This window comes from Ambystoma mexicanum, chromosome 9, assembly GCF_040938575.1.
Source record: "Ambystoma mexicanum isolate Mex_15411 chromosome 9, UKY_AmexF1_1, whole genome shotgun sequence".
Lineage (NCBI taxonomy): Eukaryota > Metazoa > Chordata > Amphibia > Caudata > Ambystomatidae > Ambystoma > Ambystoma mexicanum.
The window spans coordinates 1,060,515,419-1,060,536,815 of NC_090931.1; the positions used below are offsets into that span (position 1 = coordinate 1,060,515,419).

General features: G+C 42.4%; 1 protein-coding gene across 4 annotated transcripts in view; it reads left to right on the forward strand.

The window, feature by feature from the left end:
• Nucleotides 1-21,397, forward strand: part of ITGB6 (integrin subunit beta 6) — a 382,803-nt gene that overhangs the window by 53,990 nt on the left and 307,416 nt on the right. For all 4 annotated transcript variants that reach the window (XR_011274731.1, XM_069616349.1, XM_069616348.1 and 1 more), the window contains 3 exons: nucleotides 5,526-5,733; nucleotides 7,443-7,689; nucleotides 18,381-18,546. Coding sequence is in view for 3 of the 4 variants with exons in the window: in XM_069616349.1 (XP_069472450.1) it covers nucleotides 5,526-5,733; nucleotides 7,443-7,689; nucleotides 18,381-18,546 (621 nt within the window). In the remaining variant the exon portion in view is untranslated. The remainder of the gene's footprint in view (nucleotides 1-5,525; nucleotides 5,734-7,442; nucleotides 7,690-18,380; nucleotides 18,547-21,397) is intronic.

Below are 21,397 nucleotides of genomic sequence, written 5' to 3' on the forward strand. Positions count from 1 at the left end.
ATTGAAGACATAAGGGAATGGGGACTTTCAGGGTCTCACAACAAATGAAAATATTAAAAACAAAATAATTCGAACAAAATTATTAGTGATACAATACAAAAAAATCAAAGCAAATCATTAAAAAAGCAGAAGGTTACAATTCATAGTTAAGAAACAAACGATCATATGCAACCCTGACTTCTTAGGACATGAAATGCGAGGCATCTGAGCGATGTTGCTTCAAGTATTGTCCTGTTTTTGCTATTACATTATTGCCTGTAGTCTTCCATCCTAAATAGTTAATGAGCTGCAATGCTGTTACTTTTCTTGACGTTTCGATAGATGCAGAGATTTAATATTTTTTACTCACAGAATAGTTGAAGAAAAATGTCATTGTGGTCCGACCACAAAAATGTAGAGTAGCAAAACCGCTGTGCCACGCTTATAGGCTCTCGCTGAGGCAAAAACGCCACACCTACACAAAAAACCGGCCCTGCTCCTAATAATCGATAACTTTATGGGATTGTACTGCAATCAGAAATATCAGTGTCATTTTGTAGGTGCAATGCCTATTGGTCTTGTTGATGTTTTCCTCCTTGTGCACCTTTTATCCAAGAACTGCTATAACAGTACTTTGTGCAGCAGTTTATGAAATATCTTTAGTACAAAAATGCTGTCATGATTGATCATCTCTATAATTGAGGATTGTGCCCCACAGGGTCGGTTATTGCTAATTATTGGCCAGCAACACTATTATGGGCTTAAGAAGCAGGCGAGTGTTGATATTGAAGGAAAGTGACAATATGTAGAAATATAGATAAATAACTGTCAGCAATGAGGATATGTTCTGCGAAGGAAGGTCGAGAGGCATCTGATAGGAAAAAAGGAAAACCTTGAGTTTGAAATGTGACTCTGAACCATAAGACGACTTTGATGCTGTGTATCCCCTCTGAGCATCCCTTCCCCCCTTCACTCATTTCACCATCTCCCTCATGTTTGCACCAGAGAGTAGCAAACAAGTACCTGGCAAAATGCCACCAATCCCCAACCTCCCACCCATCTATTATGCTGCAACACTATGTCACTGTGAGAGTTGTGAGCCTATTAGTTTTACAGAGCTGTGGTTCCTAGGCTGCCACAGGTCCATCACTTGTGTGTGACAGTGTAGGATTCGTGGCTGTGTAAAGGTTTTTTTGCTTTTGCACTGTCGTATAAACTTGCACCATTAATGTGACGAGTGCTCTGTGCCTTCTCTGCTTTTCTGGGACTTAGGAGACCCAAGTGAAGAAGAAATCCTTTTCCTGGGAATACATCTTCAAATTAATCTTCAATATTTCGATGCAAAAAGCATTCTCAATTCATGATAATCGTGTATACCAAATCATTTCTATATCTGGGGATGGGCTTGTCCTAAAACAACTTTGTGTGCTATGGGGATCACTTGGTTGAAAACGCTGAAGTATAATGCATGATTGAACCAAGAAAATTAATCTAAGAAGATGCCTTGCCGTATGGAACGAAAGAGTGCGATTTGAAAAGGATTTATTCTCGAGAAGAAGGAGGGCCAGAGAATGGGAAAATTACATATTTTTATTCTGGCACTGCCTCTAAGGGGCTGATTGCAAAGGACTATATTTATAACAACATTTATTTTCAAGAACTTCATCTAAACAAGGTGTGTAGGACTGAGCTGTTTGCTGTTCTAGGACAAGACCGCTGTTAGCACACACTTTTATCAGCACTGACCTCCCCTCCCAAGCTCTCTCCCAAACTCTCTCCCAACCCTTTCAGCAGTCACTGTTCTGCTTGTTCTCATTCCTTCTAATGAGTTACGCGTTGCGAGAGATTTCAGAGTAGATCTGTCCCAGCAGCTGTGGACATCCGGCTTGTGCAGGTGATTTGCTGTCATGTGTCTAAGATTTATTTGAATATACTCATCATTTGCATAACCTTACAACATTTACACAGACCCCACAGCATGATCACTAGCTAGATGTAACCCCATAAGGAACCACCAACTCTTATTCAGTTTTGACTCAAAACATAACTGATCAGAATGGGGCAATCTCTCTAAGGGTACACACTGTTGGAGTCTCTCTAAGGGTACACACTGTTGTAGTCTCTCTAAGGGTACACACTGTTGGAGTCTCTCTAAGGGTACACACTGTTGGAGCCAAAATATCGACTTTCCACACATCATGTAACCATATTTACAGCCACAGTTCAATAGTTCTCACATATGCTATTCCAAATAGGGCCCATCCCAAGGCTGAAAAATCATGATCTGTTCATGAATACTTTAAATGTCCATGTCAAATGTTGCGCACATGTTCCTTGCTAATAATACTCGTAATACGAAGCCAGTTCTTCACTGCTGCTGACGTACTTCCCCTTCTTCATCTTTTGGTCCCTAAATATTGGAGTTCCATGCCAACCCTGTGTTCCACAGTAGACGTCACAAAAGGACATATTCTAATAAAACAAATCCTTTTCTGTCTCCTATGTGGTCGAAACGTATCACTGAATTTGGCAGACATATTGGAAGAGACAGCCCTTTCCTCCAACACCACCCCGCCATTTTGTTCCACCCCATCATGCATTCTGTCATCTTAGTCTCTGCTCCATAAAATTCGATATCAATTTAAAAAGAAAATGTGTTACAGGGTTCCCAACTCCCTGCATCCTTGTTCCCTCTGGGGTTGTAGTAAGGATTAGAAGTAACTTGCTTATAAGGTATTTAATGACAGTAGATGATGTGAATGGATGTAGATAATGGTGTTAATGTGGCTGAAAGTGTAGATTGTGTGAACTTTGATACCACTGAAATGAACACCCTTTGTTTTTTGTAATACCATTTTTGATCATTGGAGCACATTGATGATTTTAGCCGGCATGTGGAAGGGTATTTAAGAACTGAGCATTTAAGGCATCACTTGATACAGATTTGTACTGGTTAGGAAAGGGCAGTCAGCTCTACAACGCTCTGCAGATCACCTCTAGGAACCAGTACCAACATCAACCCTAGACACATGTGTCTGCCTGAATGGGCGTCAACATTGAGGTGAGGTGCCTCTCTAGGCACAGAGAGCAAAGGTCCATGTCCTGATGTGGTAGTGTTGATGAGCGAATATTGAGGGACTACTCTACTGGACTGGACACCAGTAATGCCCACTACACATTATCTTACTAGAGATGGTGCAAGGTAATTATGCAGCCAGCACTGGCTTAGATCTTACTTTTTAACTACCAGATATCCCCAATGCAATAACGAGCTATGCTCACCAGCATGGTAGTGGCAAGAATCTGACTCTATTCCACTTACTCCAGCAGAGAGCTTGGTGTAGCCAAGCACTCAAGAAGTCTAATGCTGCCCTGCAGTTAGTTATTATAATAATGTCATTGTTCTCCGGTGTGCTTGTACATCTTATTTTAGTGACATGAAATGGAGAGTTGGCAGTGGATTGAGGGAATGGCCTTCTTCTTCGGCATGGCCTAATGGTTTGCTCATTAGCAAAGATTGAACAGAATAAAAAAAAAACTCACTATTTCCTCCCTCTCGGTTGACTTACCAGCATTCAAGCTGCATATTCTATTTCCACAATGTCTGCTTGTTTGACAGGTAAACAACATCATTTTTCGTTGAACTACACATTCATAACAACAAGCTGCATGACTGTCGAAGAATGACTACAAACATGTGACTGAATCACAGGCCCTTTTGGGGTGTGTCTTTGAGTCTTTAAAGTGTTTAGAGAAGTAAGGAGGAGTCTCATTGTAACCCATCTCAGGTGTAGACTGTACAGCTAGTCCTGGCTTTTGAGCTCCCATGAATTTGAATTCTGGTATTTGCACCCTTATGCTTGCTGAGGCAAAATAACAGCATAGGAATATTACAGGAATGCCAAATGACAAGCGCTAAAAGAAGGACCTGAATAATGTATTGTGAGCACTCCATGTTCATATTTGTTTTTGTATATAAGTGTACATATATAGAATGTGATGTTAGGTCAGACATTAGGGCATCAGTACAACACTACTAGATGTATTGGGGTCCATCATTTCCTTCTCAATACTTACTTTACATGCAGAGGACTAATTTGTGGCAAGAAAGAATGTGTACCACTAATAACCACATTAATGTATTCCATGGGCGAAGGTGCAGTCCTCATTTACTAAAAGTGGCTAAAATTGCTTTCCTGTGATCTCATACTCGACATCATTTTGTGTGGTGCTGTTGCACATACCATATGCTAACTAGCCCCCTGCTTATTCTTTCAAGACTTGTCCCCTGATTAATACGGTATTGTGCTTGTAATGGACAATACACTTCATGTGGAGCGTCAAACAATCCTTACAAGGACATGACCCAGAAGTCAACTTTAGTATACATTATAGGCAGCACTATGAAAGGGGTGTTTATTTGGACAAAGAGTAAACGAATAACTTTATAGAGGTAGTGTTTGTATTTCAACCTTCACTGGTGCACTTATGCATCTTTACAAACACCAGTTCTGCAGTATTGAGCTCAAAGTTGCTCACAAGCAAAGTACCATTACAGATGATTCAATCAGCAGTATGATGTAAGGAAACAGATGCATACATGGTGCTAATTGTCAGAGTATTACCTTTGGTACTTCTTCTTGATACGAGGAACATGTGATCATATCATGCAGAACAATTGCAGGTAAGGGAACAGAAAAAGACCCTTACAATACTTAACTACTAATTATGTGTAGAATGGATTTAGCAATGATTGACAATATATTCAAAAGAATTTGCTCATTCCCTCCATGATGCAATGTGATTTTTGAAAAAAAGATTATGTTCCCTGTGGAAAATGAGATATCGCAAAATTGTAAAGCAACACATTTGAAATTGTATCACCTTAATCATAACCATAGAGGTGATATAAAAGGCGTCACGTTGCAATAATTTCAAGTGATAAGTCTATAATAACTTGAGAATTCCCAAAAGGGGTCAAATTTGGAAGAAGGATGGAATAACAGCAACAGGAAAGTTTTCAAGGGGAAGAAAAGGTGGGCGGGATGAAAGGAAGGTGAGGGCTAAACGTCTATGAAAACCCTTTTCTTACTTTCCTAAAAACAGCAATTTCGAACTATCTTGTTCCTTATACTAAGTTTTACGAACAAATGCATAATTTGTCAAATTTGCAGTTGTTGTCTTCCACTTTATAAGACCAGCTTTCAAGGTGGATTTTGGGATAAATATAATATGGGACACTTTATGGGAGAAAAGCATGAGCTAAAGCATTTGCCTACAGGTCATGACCTGGAGACACTGTGAGATACTGGTAAAAGGCCTCTAGATCCCAAGGACAGCAGATATCCGTTATGTAAAATATGCTGAGTAATTTCCTACAATTGCTTCAATTTTATGGATAAAATGTATTTGTATACGTTGTGATGCCTAGTTGCCCTAACACACGCATGATTTACAAGCAGTATATTTTGCACTGTAAAAATTCAGAAATGTGTTCAATATCTGCCGAACTAAGTTATTTATTTTTAACCCACATTCTATTTTAGAATTTCACCGACTCATTTGGACTAGGAGAGCGATGTGATACTCCGGGAAACCTTCTGGCAAAAGGATGCAATTTTAGATTTATTGAATTCCCCACATCTGACATTGAAATCTTACAAAATAAGGATCTTGGACCTGGAATTCACGGGGGGAATAGTTCGGATGTTACACAGATTGCTCCACAAAAGATGATTCTTAAACTCAGAGCAGGTGAGGTGCCTCATTCCCACGGTCATCAAAATCTTCCACACACTTTCACAGAAAGAAAACACAACTATTCTTCATCCATGCATTACATTTGGAAACAACTAATCCTCAGCGATAAAGAGAACATGTTCATCTTCTACAAAGCAAATTATTAATTTGATGTGTCAACATGGCTGGAAATTTGTTACAGGGAAGTAATTCGTGTGTACTTGCTCCCAAGCACTTAAAAAGCATGCCACTAATGGCAATCCCATCCACTGTCTGTTTTAAAAATGTGATAATATTTCAATGTTAGAGCGTGGTACAGTCAGTGGTAATCAGGCCAGCGCTCATTGTTTACATCATGGCCAGCCTAGGAGCTCAAGTTGCTACATTCAGTGATAGCCAGGGGTAAGGGTTGTAGGGATTAGTTATCAGAGATTGCAATTGCCTGGCTGGCTAAAGCAGCTGTCACAGCCAGAACCGGAAACAGCAGAAATGTAACAGTCCTAACATTGGTAAAAGCGATCAGGCCCTAGTCATGCATGGCATTCAGATTCTGAGTGATCGCTTCTATAGAATATCTGGACACTTCCTTGGTACAAATACAATAGAAGGTTGGGAACAATTTCATTCTTTAAAGATGGGTCACACCTTTTCCTCAAAGACCCTTTGCCCGACCATTTCCTGCATTCCCATTAGTTTATAGGGGACACCTTCTTTCCCACGAAACTGGTTTTCTTTCACTTTTGTTTTCATTTGATTGAAGTGCAACATTTAGAAACAAAGAACATTCATTTCTCTGTGTGACATACAAACCTACCCAGTCATCCGCTTATGCACCTTGACTCTCATACATATGAAAAACAACCTACCTCTCCGTATGCGCTCATTCATACAGTAATCCATCCATCTGCTCCCCAATACGCAGACATTCACTGAATTCCTACCACCGAATTTAAATCATCCATACAACCACCCGTCCTCTTCCAAGCACCATAGACTCACCCACCGATTCATCTGCCACACCAGTTCATACAACCATTCATCCATTCACCTGCCCAACCACTAAAATCCTCTCCACTCAGTCAGACATCTAACTCATCCAAATTAGTACCTGGCGAGAGTCAACCAGAATGTAAAACACATTCTGATTGGCTCTCGCCGGGTCGTTACCTGGCAGGAAATCCCTCGGCCGGGTTTCCACGGCCATTGTTCCCGGCAGGGGGTGTGGCAGCCCCTCAGCGAATGAGGAGGCTCGAAGCGGGGCTTTCCCCACTCCGAGCCTCCACACGGATGAGAAGCTGCCATCACCACCTACCGGGGACTCAGGTCTGTTTTTTTTGTCCGCGTTTCGGAACAAAAAAAAAATGCTTTTAGTACCCCGGCCTTGCAGGATGAGGTACTAATAGCAATATGCCCCTTGCGGCGGGGGCAATAACGGGTCCGGTAATGCCCTGGGGCCTTCATTGGGGAATTACCTGACTCAGTAAAGCCCCCGCCACTCGGGGCATATTGCTTCATTAACATAGACCATTCAAACCAACAAATCCACCTTTCTCATCAAACATATAACCATCTACCCACCCATTGATCCTCCCATTTATTAATTGTTGGGAAATGTATAATGAATCATGATATTGGTTGATTTAAATGCATGATTAGTAGAATATAATTTAAATGCATACTTATGGATGCTGATTTGCAGACTGTCTTCTCTTTGCCTTCACTAGGTAGTGACGTAACAATACAAGTGGACGTCCAGCAGAGCGACGATTATCCTGTTGATATATATTACCTCATGGACCTGTCTGCATCAATGGACGATGATCTGGGCATGATAAAAGAGCTGGGGTCCACACTTTCAAAGGAAATGTCAAAATTAACAACCAACTTTCATCTCGGCTTTGGTTCTTTTGTAGAGAAGCCAGTGTCTCCTTTCATAAAAACGGTTCCTGAGGATGTTCAGAACCCTTGCAGGTAAATGATCTAAGCAGATACTCCCAGTCTCTGTGTTTAAAGCCTGTGACTGCAAGAAGGGTTTCCATGTTGAACAGTTTAACGGGGAGTAGTAGAGTGATCAAGCGAGTACACTATAATTTAGCTATACATGGAATATGACCTTATTCATTTCTTACAAATCGTATTTTATTAACAGTGACAAAAAACGAAATTATAACAAAGTCCAATTATTTGCACCCAGTTACATGACTGCTAGGGATGTGTTGCGCCAACTACTTGGCCACATTGTTTAAGGTATTTTAATTTGTTTCTTTTAATTTCTTTACTTTTGACTTTTTTGTTTTAAGGATTGCCTTGTCTGCCAATTGTATCACGTCCTTTGTTTCCATGTTATTACAGTGAACCTGAACTGCCCTCTGGCCTCCTTTTCCTCTATCTTTCTTTATTATTTTCTAGTTTTTAGTTTTCCTGTTTTTGGCCTTTTTAGCTACACCCACCATCAGTCTATGAGTTTCATCTGCAAGGGAGTTTGTTACTCTTCCTATTTGGCTTTACATCACCCTATTCAGCAGTCGAATGTCTAGTAGCTGAATGTATATGCTGAGCAGATTAATGCACCAACTGCACCAAGGACAGGCCTCAAGCATGCACATTTTTACCCGTTTGCACTGCAACTTTGCATTGACTACACATGGCGGGCCAGCTACCAATTGGTTCTTCCCACCGATTTTATTACGTACCAGCTGAGCCTTTGGCCTGATTAGCCATGTACCTTTTCTACTGGATGCAACCCCATCAGAATGGGAATCTCCTGAAATGTCCTCACTCGTCCCAGAATCATGAGACTGAAGCACCCTGTCTGAAATTGCCAAATGCATCACCTCCTATTCTCACCCTGATTGATAAGCACCCCTGTTAACTTTGGATGCATTAATGACAGACCTGTCACCAGGAACTGCATTGATATTAATCATCTTAGTCTAAATCATAATGTTGATCATTGGTCCATATTAGACTCCCCAACTCCCCAGCTTCCTACATTGCTCTTGTGATAAGAGATAAAGATCAGGTTGGGCATAGGAGGTGCCTTTGCAGTCCAATACACTTTTCCAATGAGCTCTTTCTAAACCACATTAAAACACAAACATTCTACTGGTAACTAGTCTCCTTTCTCCCATTCATACGGTTCTATTGTTTGCGGTCTCCATCCTTAATGGCAAAATCAGCTTGTTTTGAAAAAGACTGGGTAATATGATTGCACATTTTGGTTTGTCCTCCAAAGATTTTAATATTAAGGTAGTTGTCCCTACACTTCAATCACCTAAGTTTATTTATTTGCATTTACTTACAGCGCACATAACCCTAATCCTAACTGTTTGAACACCGCCCCCTTGTGACTCTTTTTTTAATATAATGGTTTTGTAGCTAGTTTTAGGCGCTAGTTTCATTGTGGAAGGGTAGGTTCTTTATAAGGCGCTTGTTTTTTTTTTTACACCCACCAGCATTCTATGATTTTCATCTGCAAGGGAGTTTGTTGCTCTTCCTATTTGGCTTTACATCACCCTATTCAGCAGTCGAATGTCTAGTAGCCGAATCCATATGCTGAGCAGATGTAGGCATCAGGTGCCCCAAGGCAGGCCTCAAGCATGAGCATCTTCACCCGTTTTCACCTAAGAAACGTATTTCTGATCATAAGATTATCGGGCTTACTCACCCATATTGCATGATAATCATCATCTCTAGTCATCATCTCTAATCATCATATATTAGTTCCTCCTTATGGTCTGCACTGAGCATTTGGTAATATGCTTCAATATTCTACTTCCCTTTTCTGGTGACTTTTCCACCAAGTGGTACCAACTAATGTCTTGCTACTTGCTTGCTTGGCCTTACCCTTTGAATGCATATGTGTCTACTGCCATCAAGGTTATCCTGGTGACACTACACACGGATCCGACAGCCGTCCTGTGGGAATTTCTAACTGGGTGACCCCACCCTATATGTATTGATTCCTCTTTCCATCTCGCCAGCAGTTTGAACCATAAATCATGAGGCAATTGGATCTCATCTCCACAATTGGATCCACAACATTTCTCCTCTCCCTTTTACCTCCCGCTTCAGTTCTCTTTTGGAGTCTGCCAGAATTCTCGTACTCATAGTTTGTACTGTCCAAACGTATCCTCTCATGACTTCTGGTCTATGCCCTTAGTCTGAAGACATTGAGGTGCTCCTCCATCTGGATGGCACCCAGGGTCGGAGTGGGGCATAACATTGTCTCTGGCACCAATGAAAAAGTGGCCCACAGTTGCAAATGGCAATTCATTCCTTTTGTGACAGACTGAGCAGTAACCAAAGGGGGGTGTATTTGATAAAACGTGATGCACATTGTGCATTTTAAAGAATATGTATTCAGTAACACTGGTCAGCCTGAGCCTGATGGTACCAGGTTGCCAGTGCCACCACTGCCCAATACCTTTAAAGCATGCCTGACACTCATAAACCTAAGCGCTGCCACTGGCTCCAGCTCAATAGGAGTAAATGCCAAGTCATGGTGGTTGGTTGTCCTCCAGCCTCTCTGGACTTTCAGGTCCTTGCCTTGCTGTATTGTCCACTAGCTCAATAGCTCACATAGCATTTGTTTATGGCATGGGGTAAGCCTGCACCTCACACGTTCTAATCCCAGCAGCGCTGACGCAGCCCTTCATCCCTTTGAGGTTAATACATTCAGGACAATTACATGTGGTAATAATAAAAGCTATTATTACAGTGCTTAGAACTAGGAAGAATATGGCATGAAGGGTTATATTAACACCTGATACTATCATTATTTGTTGCACCTCGGCAAAAATGATTACTATCAAAATTCATAGATTATAAATGAACACTAGTTTCCTCAGCAGCTATTATGTGGTTTTCAGTAAAGGGTCTGTAAAACGATTCTTCCTTTTCTTACCGGTCCTAGGTTAAAAATCAGTAGGGACATACTACAATTTGTACTATGAAATTCACTTCATGCGGGTCTTGCTACGTATTCCCAACAGAGGCTGCAACTGATCCAAAATAAGGTGGCTCAACTTCTCACGGTTTCCACAGGATGGAGACGGAACTCCTCATTTCAGAGACCCTTACTGGCTTTTGATGCATGAAATAATCTGATTTCATGTCCTCTGCGTTGCATATCAGGACATCAATGAATTGGCTACCCCCTTAGCCTTTTCACTTGCTGCTTTATGGCCGCCATTTTGGAAATCTCTGCTATGCCCAATAGTCTGTTTTTAGGGACCTTCAATATGCGCATCTCGAGTTTTGGGCCGTTCCTCTTCAGTTCTTGCTCATTGTGTTTGGGAAACCATAACTTGGAACCTCTTTTCTGTTCAGAACCACCTTAATTTTAAGCAAAAAATATAAACACGTCTCTCTAACCTACTGAATCTTCTCGAGGCTTGCCAGGTTTACATCAAGAGAACATATCCCGGTCTATGTGCTCTCGGTGAGGGCTTAGAACGTAAGCAGTAGTAATTCACAAAGTACAAGCTGAAGAAAGAATGTATCAAAAGCATTAAGTAAAACAGAACCCTGAACAGCAAACAAAATGTATAAAATAAAATGTTCTCCAGTAAAAAAAAAAAAACGACACCCTTAGCTGTTGGTCTTAATGTATAGGTATATTGTTAAATATAGCACAAAAGGTCTTGCTTGAATCGCTGTATTGTAACTGTAGAGGGTTTCATAAATGGTTTTACTCATCCTTCGCATTTCATTTTGTGATACTTTGGGCCTAATTCACAGAAGCGATTTATAATGGAAAACCCCAATTGGAAAATGCTCTGTGAATCAGGTGTCCAGCCCAGCATCACACAAAAAATAGTTTTGGAATTCTACCTGACTGCAATATTGACTCCCACTGGCCCTACATTTATAAAGAGCTGGCCAAATCATAGTTTCTTTCTGTTTTAAATGAATTAAACATATATTATTGAATGGATACATTATGCATAGCTCTGAAGCATGTGGAAGTATTCCTCTTTAACTTTCTGGGCAAAGCATTGTCTGTGATGTTTGCTGTGCGCCATTCATTCATGTATATGGGGTGTTTGCTGTGCTAGCACACTAAGCAACATAAAGTCAGTGTTAAATGTGGAATAAATACACACTAAACTACGTGTGCAGCATTGAAGTGTTATTCATGATGTGTGCTGCATGCAATGATATATGCTACAGAACACAAAGAGGTGGAATGGGTGGAGAGAGCGAATTGTGAAATATGAAACACATTGCAAAGAACAGATACATTTTGGACCAAATCACAACACTGGAGACCAAAATCAATACAAAAAATTAGACATAACGTTAAACAGTACAGAATAGTTTAGTCTGTGCATAAATGTGTCCAGAGGAAGTACAGTGAATGGCTTGAAGGGGATTGACAGATATGAGGCTAGCCAATGTAGAAGTGTACTCACAAGCTAGGAAATCTCTGGCAGAAGATCACAATTTGAATCGTTTTTCTAGATTTGAGAACGTCATCTTGTAGTCTCATCATTTTGGGAGGCCATTCAAGAGCGGGGCACCTATGACAGAGCTTCATCTTGCCTGATCAAGCGTCCTTGGTGATGGAGAGTCTCAGCATATTTCCTAACTGAAAGGTTTTTTTTTTATCTCTGAGGGTTGTAGTGTCTGAGGTGGTTGGGGATATATTGTGGTCCACTAGACCAGTAGGCACAGAGGGTCATGCCGATGTTTCTGAATGTGATCCTGTGTTCATTTAGTAGTCAGTGGAGTGGCTCCACTGTGGGGGAAATATGGTCTCTGGATTTGAGTTCATAGGTCATGCAGATGATCCTGTGGTGGACTAGTGTTATGGGCTCAATAGCTATGTTGTTCAGGCCCAAGTACAATCAATTACAGTAGTTCAGGTATGACAAAACTCACTTCAACTGTCACTTTATATATAGTACACTACACAAGTCAAATGTCTTCAAGTACATGTGGTTTTCACAACAATGTTCTGTATGGCAATACCCCTCAGTTGTATGATGAGGGGCTCCTGTGCACTTTCTACCCAAAGAATTTGTCAGGCAATGAAAGAACCTTGCTTCTCCCATGTCCTCCTCCTTGTGGTGATTCTTGTTACCTCTGGTGGATAGTTCACGAGTTAAGTACCCATCTCAGAAATGGGGCCAGACTGAACTTTACAAGTTGTGCTTCTGAGGCAGAAACAAACCAACCCTCCATCCTGATGTCGATAAATAGAGTACCATTAAATTAGTAATAATAACACCTGTTATTACAGTGCTTAGAAGCATGACATATCTAGCATGAAGCATTATATAAGGTCATACAATTGTATTACTATATTTATTTTATAATCCTTTGGCACCACACATTGCCACATTGCCAGCTGAGGAGAGCATGCCATGTGCCTATAATTCCATATTGAACATACTGGACCACGTATGTGAGTAAATCAATAAGATAAATGTCTATGGTAACTTTTATAGCAGCCATTATATCAGGTATTTGATCGTGGTATCTGCTCCTTAAGGTATGTTATGCGCTATGACCATTTAGGGAGGGCACCAGCCATTGTAGCTTTAATGCGGCATCACCATCGCTTAGTGAGGTCATGTGACCATTGTAGGCTGGAACTGAATCTCTCCAACATGGTGTGGGAATGTGATTGGGCTGGGATGGCAGATGCAGTGCAGAAGGTCCAAGAACTGCTGTCAACCTTGCATGCGGATTCAGGAAAAGTCAGAATGATAGGGAACATAAAATATCCCTTAGAATGGTGAAAACCAACACTTTTCAGAAGTATGGGGTGTGAAATCTGAGGGCCTAGACATGGGAAATTGCAAAATCAGAACATCTATGAATGTCAGCCTGAGGTACTTGGAAAACCGTGTTCATGAAGAGCAGAGGAAAAAAGAACATACAACACCCCTGAATTGCACTGTCCACCACCATATCTACCAAGAACATTGTCAACCAGCAGTACTCCCATATTCTCAGTTACAAATGAGACAAGTTCATTGAATACTGCTGTTGAATGGCCTGCGAGCAGATAGGCAGATTTCCCCCATGAGACAGGATTCCTAAATGTATCTGGGTCTACAGCATACACTGGCCCTTTGGCTAGACAGATGAAGGATGTGTTTCATAACTACTTGAAACATGGCAACGGGTACAAGATTATGATCCAACAGAGTAAGGATTCACTGATCTCTGAGTTCTTGTGATCAGCCACACCTGTCAGAGTTGCCTTCAAAGCTCTATGTTTCCCACTTGCTCGTGTTCAGCCAAAAACGTCTTTAGGGTTTTTCTGGGTATTGAGTCTAGACAAAGAAGATGCCTTACTGTTCCTTAAGCTCAATAACTGATATTAATTAAAAAAGAAACTAGCACTAAATTGAGGAAGTCGAAGAAGACTACAGGACACCTACGAGTCAACCCTACGGAAGGTGGAATGGACACGATGCCAGTTCAGAAGATGACTTGTTGACCAGTACAAGTCAAAGTGGGGATGTTTTGTGCTGGTAGAGCTGAAAACTGTCAAGAAATACTGAAAGCAAAGCAAAGCTGCTGGCGGTGACGATAGTGCTCTTCTAGTGTCTATTAAAGCTGGGCGCACATACAGATGAGAAACCCTCTCAAAATGTTTTACATCTCTACCACGGATGAGTCACACCCTGAAAAATGATGATCACATTCCCGCCGAAGACACTCAAACATGGAAAACAGGGGAAAGTCACTGCCTCAAAACATGTTACTGCTATCCAGCAGTGGCGAGTCACCCCATCAAATGTTTTATGGCCATCAAAAATGTGCATGACTCTCCCACAGCGCAGAGTCACTCCACCACAAATTTTATGGCACTCACACAAAAGAGAGTCGAACCATCAAAAATGTTGATGCCACCTCAGAGAGGAGATGCCCTACAGTGCTGTCAAAATTCTTGCCTTTCCCACAAAGAGGAGTCACTTACTCTCACATTTAGAGCGCTCCCTCAAAGGAGAATTGCTCATAATGTTTGTTTATTTCTGTCACAGGGCAAAACAAACCCCTCAAACAGTGGTATGACCATCTGGCGATTCCCTCAAAAAGGGGTTACCTCTGCCATTGATGTTTCCTCTGACTGTCTCTGTCCTCTTATGCAGGAGGGTGTGATGTTGAGCATACACATGACTCTGGAGAGCATCCTGGATTGGACTATCCTCCAAAAACTCCCACCCAATCAACAGCCCACAATACCAGCAACATGTGCATACAGAATATTCCCTTTCTACACCAATGACAGGCAGATAATTAACACAGCCCTCTGAATGGTGCTAACACTGCTTCTTGCTCTAATCAGGAGGACCAAGGTTAGCTGTGGTTTGGTGGATATTTGCTAGCAGACACCACTTCTGCACCACTAAAGGCTGCACTGTTGCAGGCTGCTGAAGGGTTGGGGTTTCCGGGGTGGGGGGGGGGGGTTCATGGCCAATGTCATGACTTTAGTAATGCATGGTCATCTTTTCCAACATGTAACATTTACTTTTTTCCCCATCTCACAGTCATCTTTCTGGGAGAAATAGGCCACCACCCAGAACACATGACTGGCATTTAAGTCTCTACAACAGAGCCTGTGTGGCCTCTATTGCAACTGCCACACTCTCCCCACTACAGCCATCTCATACACCTCTGCAGCTGTTACCTACTCCTTCCACTATCCCTTAGTTGCCTCATGCAGCAGAACCTTGCCTGCCAACTCCTCCACTGCCAATATTCAGCAACTGCCACTTCTACCTTCTGCATCAACTGAGGGCTCTCCAACAACGCCTGCAGAAATGCCTCCAACTTCACCACCCTGCTTTCCACCAAGCACCCAACCTGCCCCAACAACAGAAATAGAGGTATCCTCCCCACAATAAAGTCCACAGCATCCACATCATCTAACAGCGTGTCCACCTCCTGGTCCGAGAAGCTACTGTCAGACACCAGAGCAAGCAAATGCGTTATACCCACCATAGCCGTCTCCCCAAAACCAACTCTTCCTCAGGTGAGAATGAAAAGGAGCCAAAGAATTCCTGATACAACCCTTCTTTGCAGTTCACCTCCTTGTGCCAACCTTCTCCCTAACTTTCAAAGTCCCCGGAAACAAAAAGAAAATCAAGAAAGTGGAGGGATTAACTTAAAAAACGTAGTGTGGGAGTTTCAGGGAAATAAGGGGAATCATGAGGCAATTAAGGGAATAAATACGTTTAAGGGCAAAGTAAGGGATAAACTAACTAAACAGAAGGGATAAAATGAAAATTAAAACATTTTAAATTAGAGAATGCTAATGAAACCACAAAACTATAGAACATCACAAAGGATTATTAACATTTTTAAATGGAATCTCCCTCTCTCTAAAACACTTTCCTCATCTCTCTCTAGGCCTGGATTCACCTGGACCCAGCTCCAATAGCCTTGCAAATCCCACACAGGAACAGGAAGTTAATGGGACATTTACAGAGCCCCAAATCACTGTCGAACGTTCAAGGGCTATGATTGGCTGCCTCAAGCCTCTGAAAGAGTTTTGGGTGTTCCAATCTCACTCCCTGAATTACCCGCAGATCTCCGACCCGAGCTAAAAGGCTATATACTATATGATAGGTATAGAGTGCAAACCTAGCTAGGTGGCAAGAGAATGCAATCAAAAGCGGCAGCGTATACACCGGGAAGGTGCATGAAAGCCTGACTCCGTTGTGGAAGTGAGCAGGCCTGCCTACCAGGTTCTCAATTCAATTAGAGACATTCCTTGAACAGCAATATTTTCAGTGCTTTCCTGAACTGCAGTAGAAATGAAGGAGTGTGGAGGTTTGGCGGCGGGCGGTGATACAGAGCTAGAACCTACGAGGAGCAGGAAAATATATTTCTCCTTTCCAGACTCGTGATGTGGCTTCTGAAACTGACCTTCTTCGAGAACATGTGTTTATGATAGAGGAGATGTGCTTCAGCTACCACAGCCATCTATCGAAGACAGGCTGCTTTAAAAGCTGATCCAGTCTGGTATAGCTAGCATCCTGCTCCATTAGAGTGGAGCAGTGTATTCACATATATTTGTGCTGGCAATTAGTGTAGCTGATTGACTTTGATTGGTGCAAGGACTGCCTTTGGGATACCAAAGATAAGTCTGCTACCTCGTCCAGCTGGGATAGTACCAGGGATTGGACAGCCGTCCTGACCTCAGCAAGAGGCGTGAAGAGTTTAATTGTGTGCAGCAGTGTGAATCTGTACCAGGCCATGTGGGCCTTTTTGGTGATATTATGGTTCAAGGAGAGCTTGCCGTGATTGATAAACCCTGGTCTTTGGTCTCTTGGTACTAGAATTGGCATGGTGTGTTTAAGATCAATGCTAGATAGCCATACTTGGGTGAGGGATTGACCGGCTCGATTGCAAAGGAGAACAAGCTCTGTTTTGACAGGTTTCAGCTGTAGGTATTACTTGGCATCCAGAATTGAACAAGTGCAAGGCAGCATTTCAGTCATGAGATGTCTTTGGCATAGCTGTCCTTGAAGTAAAATTGTGTGCCATCTGTATATTCATGTCCCGATGTGCCAGGGCCACTGAGTGAAGTTCCAAGAGGCTCCATGAAGATGACTGGTGGCAGGATGGAGCCTTGCGTGACTCTGCACATGGCTGGGCAGGGTTGTCATCTGAAACTTCACATCTGGTTCAGCTAGAGCCTGCCAACAGATAGGTGGCAAAGTGGGTGTGTATGGAGTCTGCCAATCACGTCCGTGTGGTGAGAACTGTACGAAGAGATGCAGAGTCAACCACAATAAATGCTGCAGAGAGCGCGCGAGCAGGACCAAGAGACGCGATCACTTCTTGTCCAAGAAATGACCTGCAAGGCTGCTGTCTCAGTGCTACATCTAAACCTTAACCGTATAATAAATAAATAACCTATCATATCATAACCCACACTTGTAATCCTAGGAAGAGCCAGTTGGCCTATTTGTTTGACTAGATGGCGACCAGTGTTTAATTTTCAATGGCTTTTCCGAGGAAGGGGAGATGGGTAACTGGGCAATAGTTTTGCAGGTCCTCTGGGTCACATTTTTGATAAGCAGGCATATTAAGCCTGTTTTGAGAGATTTGGGTAGCTATCGTGACAGAGGGACGGATTGAGAATGTGGAGGAGGCCCACTACTGCTTGACCCTTGATTGATCTGCTGATGGTGGAGGGCGAGTTAGAACCTGCAGCGTTGTCAATATGTTTCCTGATTTTTGTGATTCATCAGTAAATAAGTTATCTATGGCTGCGGTTTGAAGCTCAGAATAGTCTCATAGGAACCTGCATGGTTGTTTTTAGGAGGTTTGTTCATGACTACGAGGAGGAACATTCTTTTAGCTGTGCAGCCAAAACCATTCAAATGACCTTAAGAATATAGTAGGGAACACAGCTATATAATTACAACTTGCTGTTAGAAATCGCTTCACTTTTATTTTATTTCAGAAGGTTTGTAATGTGGATTTAGCAATTACACCCCATGCACACAAACCCAGCATTTGGCACAAGCTTAACTTTGGGTGTATGTGCTATGTCTGACTGATGACAAGGTAAACATTAGCTGTAATGTGGCATGTGTGTGTACACCAGAGAACGGAACATTTTCTCACCAATCCTGTACATTTATGCAGCAGTCTTGGCATGTAAACTTTCCAACCTCTCCATTTTATAGGAGTATTCCCTACAACTGCTTACCCAATTTTGGATACAAACACGTTTTACCATTGACAAATAATACCGAAGAATTTAATGAAATTATCAAACAACAGAGAATCTCTGCCAATATCGACACACGTGAGGGAGGATTTGACGCAATCATGCAGGCAGCCGTGTGTAAGGTAAATACCTATTTTTGGTAAATGTATTATTGTTCATGCACTTTAACGTTCCAAATGCCTGGGCATGTTACATGCATGTTTAAGCCAGTTTGGCATCTCATTCAAGTGTCTTAATACACGAGGTGCTGACTAGATATTTACATTAGCCTCCATTCAAACTAAACCATTATAGATAGTAATCTGATTAAATGGATGGTCAATATCCCATACCTATTAAATGTAAATTAGCAATTAAAGACGAGTGGAAAACATATATCTCACAGAATTTTCAAATGCATGTGGGGCGATTCATGAAAGTATTTTGAAAATGTCAGGTGTGCAGTGGGAAGAAGGCACGATTAGTACCTTGTCTAACTCCCCAGTGAATTTGTGATTTCCTAATTGGGCATCATGTATGTGTGTGGCCAGGCGATGAGAATCCTCTGCAGAGTGGAAGTGCAGGCTGTGTGCTAGGGGTGACACATCCATGTACTTCTTGGGAGGGTAGAGGAATAGAAGAGAGAGACCCTTGGTTGCCCTGCGCAAGGGACCATGCCTGGGGCTCTGGCGAGGAGGGAGATGCTCCCATTGGGAAGCAGAGCTGGGTTCAAACACTCCCCACCGGATTGTTACCATTGCAAGGGAGACCAATGAGAGTGTCCCCCTATCTCATGCCGGACGGGGCCCATTGATCTGTTTTTGGGGTAAATCAACAAAGGATCTAGTGGGGTCGTCTCAAGAGGCATGTGTCACGATTGTGCCAGTGGCGCACCAATTGGCACCCATCGCGGACTATTTGGGACTCATTTGTTTCCGTAATACTCCCTGGACAACACCTATTCATATTATTGTCTTTACATTCCGTTTGCAAGGCTTTGGAACTTTCTTATTTACTTTTACAAACTACATGTCCCATAATGCACCTTGTGGCAGTTTCCATTTCCTAGCTATTCCTATGCAGCAGTTCTAGCACTACACTCCCCAGAAACCTTCCAGAGCAGTGCAGCTTTCGCCTTCCCACGACTAGAGAGGGCGGAGGCCAATTACATTCAGGTGTGTTCCTCCAGGTGCTGCTAATTAGCCTACTTCAGCACAGGGCAGCTCAGTATTTAAGCAGCTGCCTGCAAGAGCACAGGTCTCTTGCATTGAGCTTTCTACCAGCCCTTTGTTGCCCTGTTCCTTGGATATTTGCTGTGTCCTGTGGTTTCCAATTCCTGTTCTTGTTCCAGAGCCCTGTGCTTCCTGCCTTGCAGCCCTGCTTCTCAGCCCTCTCTCCCCTGCCTTTTGTCTGCACCTCTGTGCTTTCCATACTGCAGCTCTGCTTCCTTGTTTGAAACCCTCTATTCCCTGGCTAATTCCCTGGCTATAGCCCTCTTGCTCTCTTCCTTGTTTGAAACCCTCTGTTTCCTGACTACAGCTTCCTTGCTCTCTTCCTTGCTTGCAGCCCTCTGTTCCCTGGCAACACCCACTTTGCTTTCTACCATCAGTTATCTTGTTCCTTGCCGTGTGCTGCACCCTCCGCCCATGATTCCTGTCCTTAGCTTCCTTGAGTCTTCAGTCCTTCCCTTTTTTCATCCACTTCAGTAGTTCTGTTTCCTTGATCTCTCTCTGCTAGCTTTCTCTTGTCTTCCAGCCCTGAGTTACAGTTCCCTGATTCCCATGTACTGTTTTCCAGTCGCCGTTCCCTGCATTTAGATACTAGTTTTCTGCCTTTGCTTTCTTCCAGTTCTCTGTCCTGAACCTTGCGCTCTCTGACTTCCTTTTTTCCCTGGATATTTCTGTTCTTGTCTTCACTTGTGTTTTATGTAATTCCTATGTACAGAGTTAGGCTGCTGGATTTGCAGCAGGCAATCTCTGCCCCTTCCCTTGTCGCGTTTCAGTGTTGTACTTCGTGCCATTGTTTACAGTGTACTGGTTCCTGTTTCAGGAAGCAGTCATTGTTCGGTTCCTTCTCGACCTGTACAGGCTTCAGCCTTGTGAGTACTGTTACCTTGTTCGTGCATTAGGGTTCAGGTACAGACACCCACTGCTGTTGCTCCCAGCCATGAGCATTCAGAGTGGGCCCTGTAATAGCAATCTGAGAAGAAGGCGAGTATCCCGAGGTCCGTGGAACACTCTTTCCCCATTCTGCGTAGAGCCCAAGAGGGAATCCAGTGTGTTTGTATCTTTGTATTCCCTGCCCCTTTTTATTCAGACTCTGCTGCCTATCCTTTCTTGTCTACAGGACTCCTTGTAATCCACTTTCTTGTGTGCCTTTCTCCCTTTGGCTTAGTGGGCACGCCTCTACCCTCAGGCCCCTCCTGACAACAGGCGTCTGTCAATGCAGATCTCACAGGCCATTTAACTGCTAAGGAATGTATCACAACTCCTTGTCCTAAAGAGACTTCATTTCAAAAACATTGAGATTCCCATACAGTGCAACCATTATCTACCTATAATTGATATTATATTGGAGATGTCGCCTAGAGGAAATGGATTCCCTTATAGAGACTGTTGGCAGCAGCAAAAATAGGTAGGGTCGTAAGGTGGAAGATGGTTGCGATCATTTGTGAGTGGTCTACACATGATTCAAGTCACAGCAGAGTACGCTAGAGTTAAATGCCCAGGGTATCACAGTCAAAAATAATGTCATGATAGCTTAAAAAAATGCATTAAGTCTTAAAATAGCTCTTGAATTCTAATTGGACATTGCTGGGAGGACTAACAATGGCTTAGTTTGAAAAGCATACTTTTCAACCAGATCTTTAAAAAAACGTTGGTAGAAGATGGGTTGCAATTTCAGATAGCTGCAATTGAAAAGTATTTTATATTCAGGAGTGCAATTCACAAGTAAATTGTGCGTCAGCATACAGCCCATATATGTTTGTACAAA